The 4,360-nt window shown below is 58.9% G+C and overlaps 1 protein-coding gene across 1 annotated transcript in view; it reads left to right on the forward strand.

Annotated features, from left to right (window-relative positions):
- The first annotated feature begins 448 nt into the window (after nucleotides 1-448).
- LOC106699165 (bone morphogenetic protein 1-like) overlaps nucleotides 449-4,360 on the forward strand; it is a 7,637-nt gene continuing 3,725 nt past the window's right edge. The window contains exons 1-4 of the mRNA XM_023764331.1: nucleotides 449-705; nucleotides 1,790-1,800; nucleotides 2,992-3,119; nucleotides 3,511-3,724. Of these exons, the coding sequence (XP_023620099.1) occupies nucleotides 449-705; nucleotides 1,790-1,800; nucleotides 2,992-3,119; nucleotides 3,511-3,724 (610 nt within the window). The remainder of the gene's footprint in view (nucleotides 706-1,789; nucleotides 1,801-2,991; nucleotides 3,120-3,510; nucleotides 3,725-4,360) is intronic.

Consider the following 4,360-nt stretch of genomic DNA (forward strand, 5'->3'; position numbering starts at 1 on the left):
TTTTAGACTCAGGGAGCTGAGCGACTCCTGGGGTCACCTCATGTCACCGTGCCTGGCGCACAGGTCTCCCCAGCCCCAGCCACATCAAGCCACATGCACTTCCGGGCTCTCCTTGTGTGTCAGGAAAGGGAGCTCACGGCTGCCCCAGGCTCCATTTTGGGCTGTTTTTGTAGTTAGTGTTTCTTCAAATCCATGTCCAGGTCCTTCTTTTTGTATCGACCTCCCTCTGGCAGAGGCGCGATGGGGCTTGGTTAAGAGCACAGACTGGAGCCAGGCTGCCTGACCCAGTCCTGCCAGCCAGCCAGCTGTGTGCCCCTGAGCCAATGCCTTCCTCTCCCTGTGCCTCGGTTTGCTCCTTGTGACATATAGAGGTGACAGCACCTGCCTTGTAAAGGCGTGAGGCTGTGAAGGACACGCAGCACCTGGCTCATCGCCAGCACAATCATGCATGTCACCGTTTGGGGTCACACTGCTGACCCGGGGACACTCAGAACAGGGCCGCTGCCTCCCAGGAGCTGAAGCCCTGCAGATATTTGAACACAGCTCTCACGTCATCCTTGACATTATCTGCTACCCCTTTGGGCACCGCACAGCACTGGCCTGCTCCAAGGCGTTCACTCCGCTGTGGCGCCCGCCTGTGAGCACTTCCTATCCCCTAGCACAGCGCAGACTCGCCTCTGCCACTGAATGTCTGTGTGGCCTCGGGTGAGTCACTTCACCTCCCTGAGTTTCAGTGTCCTCACCCGTGAGATGATTTTTGAAAATGGTACCTATTTTGCAGGGTACTCAGCTTCAGAGAACTTGCTTTGTGCACTTAGCACAGCGGCTGGCAAATGCCTCTTCTCACCATTAGTAGATGGACAACCAAGGTACAAACAAACTGCTGGCCAGAATAAACAGGATCCAAGCACCCGACAGCGACCCAACAGACACTCCAGGACGTCCGAGCGAGGACGTCACTTCACTTTACTGCCCTGTCACTTCAGGCTCCCCAAATATGAAGGCCTGACTCCTGGGGCCCCCTCCCCCCCATCGTTTAGCTAGAGGGGACCTAATTCTGATGTTGTCAAACTGCGTTTTTATCTTTGCACCTTCCATGAAAAAGAGGGTTTTGCTAAAGAACCCTCAGCATCAACATCAACGAGATAGCTGGGGAGGGTTTCAAATTCTTGGGAAGGTGGCCTGTATACAGTAGCTCTGATTCGCTTTAGAAGCACATGGTTCCTTACTCCCTTAAAGGATGGGCTAATTACAGATCAGTCAGAGGGTACCCCCTGCGGGTACAGCGCTGTGCAGGGTTCTGTAGCCCCTGCTGCCCAGGAGACTGCAGTCTAGCTGGTGTGCAAGGACATGTTCGAAGGCATGAGGACCAGGGGAGGATGGGGGAGGGCAGTGCCTGCGGACATGGAAAGTCCTGGAGGGGTAATGAGACAGCTCGCAGCTCAGCTGGGAGGGCCAGGAGCTCCGCCTGCCTCCACCCGCCTGCGAGGTGCCGCTCTTCTCCAGGTCCTCCTGACCGTGCAGGCATCTTGAGCCGCTGACTAGGCACAGCTATTCAGCCTGCCCCCCCCCCGCCCCGCCCCCGCTCCCCATACACACACCCATCCCTTTCTCCTCCCCAGCCCAGCAGTCTACCTCTGCCCACGTTTCCTAGAGGGGCCTGTGAGATTGGATGATAATGAATAACGAGCACCGGCTTTTAAATTTGTTTGTGAGGCCACGCTTTTCAGAGGCAGAAAGCAGACTGCAGGGGATCGAGGAGCCACAAGCAGTGAGGAGGTGGTGATAGCTGTCTTGAAGGTTGGCTGAGCAGAGAAGGAGAGAGGCTGGGCCGTGGGAGGGCTGGTTTAGGATGGGCACAGCTCAGGAAGGCTCATAGGCTGGCAGAGAGAGGGAGGGTGGGAAATGTGTGCTCCCAGGGTCCCCAGGTCAGAGAAGGAGATCATTCCTGCCCGAGAGGAGGGGCGCCTTCTCTGAGACAGGGAAGGAGGGGAAGTGGAGGTGGGGGGGGCGGGGGGGGTGAGTTTGCAGGTAGGGTCGGGAAGTTGAAGTCCGTCATCGTTGAGGCCCGGACTTTCTCAGGGAGGCAGGAGGGGAGGGGTCAGCTGGGAGTTGAGGAGAGGGCTGAAGGTTTGGAGCCGTTGCTGAGGAGGTGAGAGATGGCGCTGGTGAAGGACAAATCCAAGAGTATCCAGTGGTTTGGGGCCCACCGAGGTGGGGGCCACGGATGGGGTTTTCCAAGATGGTTCAGCAGGATGGCGTGTGGATGACCAGTCGGGGCTCAGCCTGCAGTCCAGCTGGATAGGGAAGGGAGTCAACAAGGAGGGATATTGGGAGAAACTGGAGGGATCGGCGTGGAGGTCTCTAAAGTTGAAGAATCGGGGACAGGAAAGTGAGGCCTGAGTGCCCTGGGAGACGGGAGGGGCCACAGAGAGGGTGGTGAGTACAGCCTGGAGAAGCGGTGCTGATGGCAAAGGCTGGGGTGAGGTCACGAGCAGGTGCACCTCAGGAGGACGGAGATAAGGCCCAGTGGAGCTGAGGGCAGGCACTGAGGGCAGGGCATTGGGTGGGCCGTCTCGTGTTGGTTGACATCGCCGAGGACGGCGGTAGCGGGAGTGGGATGGAGAGAACTGAGTCAGGTGCCAAAGTCTTCTCTGACTGTGGAGGCGTGGCAGGAGGTCAGAGGATGCCAGCGTCTCAGAGGGCAGAGAAGGTGTGGCCAGGTGGCCTCAAAGGTCCAGGGGTTTGCTCAGGGCGCCTGAGAGGGTGGTGCCGGGGATGCTGCCAGTACGGCTGCGCTTGGAACCAAGCAGCTTGGTTTCCCGGGGCGTGGGTACAATGGGAACAAGCGATAGAAGTGCAGTCAGCTTTTTATGTGGGAAGCAAGAGAAAGAAGGCAGGCAGGCGGGAGGGAGTGGCTTCCTTGCTTCCGAGGGGCATTGAAGCATCGGGGTTCCTGATGACTCCCTTCCCCTAACTCACCTCCCACAGCCGGCTGTGACCACAAGGTGACCTCCACCAGCGGCACCATCACCAGCCCCAACTGGCCTGACAAGTATCCCAGCAAGAAGGAGTGCACCTGGGCTATCTCTAGCACCCCTGGGCACCGGGTCAAGCTGGTGAGCTGCCCACACCCCCGCCTGCACAGGCACCCTGCTCCCCATGCCACGAAGCCGCCACCTCTTTCCTGTCAGCTCCAAAGCCCTGGGTACTTAGAGTTACTGCCCAGAGCAGGGCAGGCTGCAGGCTGATGGCCTGGCTGAGCCCACAGGGCTGCCACCCTGCGAGAAGCCCAGGCTGGTCTCAACAGAGGCCCTTCCTCAGTGTACATTGGGGGTGTTCCTGCCATCACCCCATTCCTGGATCCCCCCTCACTGCCATCCACCAACCGTGGCCGCTCCCCCTGGACTCAGTGAGCAGGGGTCAGTAGGCCTGAGTTTGGAGCCACCTGCTGCCCACCCCACTGGCCTCACCACACTCCTAGCTCACTGTCCTGCTCCCATGCCCCAGACCTTCCTGGAGATGGACATTGAGTCCCAGCCCGAGTGTGCCTACGACCACCTGGAGGTGTACGACGGGCGTGACGCCAAGGCCCCAGTTCTGGGCCGCTTCTGTGGGAGCAAGAAGCCCGAGCCGGTCGTGGCCACGGGCAGCCGCATGTTCCTGCGCTTCTACTCCGACAACTCCGTCCAGCGGAAGGGCTTCCAAGCGGCCCATTCCACAGGTGAGGACACCTGCCACCGGCCCGGGCAGCTGGCCCGAGGGCCAGCATTTGTTCTGGAGGCATCTGCTGGTCCCGGTCTCAGAGGCAGGCCCGGCTCGGGTGGGCTTACAAAGAGCCTGTGAAGGCGCAGACAGACCGAGCCTGGGCCTGGCTGGAGAGACAGTGTGTGCTGAGGACTAGGCCAGGGGAGCAGAGAGGGAGCCTCCTGGGCGAGGAAGAGGAGGTCCTGGTTGGGGGCTGGGGAAGTGGCCCTTCGGAGGGCAGTGATGACAGGAGGTAGGGAATCTGGGTCGGGGAGGGAATCCCCAGATTTCCCAATGCGAGGACACTGGACTTTGTCCCCAAATTCACTCTTCATTCATTCAGTATCTGCTTACTAACATGTAACATGTATGAGGCAGCATTCTAAGTGCGGGTCACAAAACGTATGAAGCAGACAAACAACTCAGCCCTTGAAGGGCTTCCTCTGTTTCATTTGTTCATTATTTAACAACCATTTACCGAGCTCTGGTCATGAGCAAGAAGGCTATGGGACAATGGTTATGCCTCAGACCCCACTCACCCCGGAAACTCGAGGTCCAGGAGAGAGACGGACTGCGCAGGTGATTACAGCAGGAGACAAAACATGATAAGGGC

Source organism: Myotis lucifugus, unplaced genomic scaffold, assembly GCF_000147115.1.
Source record: "Myotis lucifugus unplaced genomic scaffold, Myoluc2.0 scaffold_328, whole genome shotgun sequence".
NCBI classification, from domain to species: Eukaryota; Metazoa; Chordata; class Mammalia; order Chiroptera; family Vespertilionidae; genus Myotis; species Myotis lucifugus.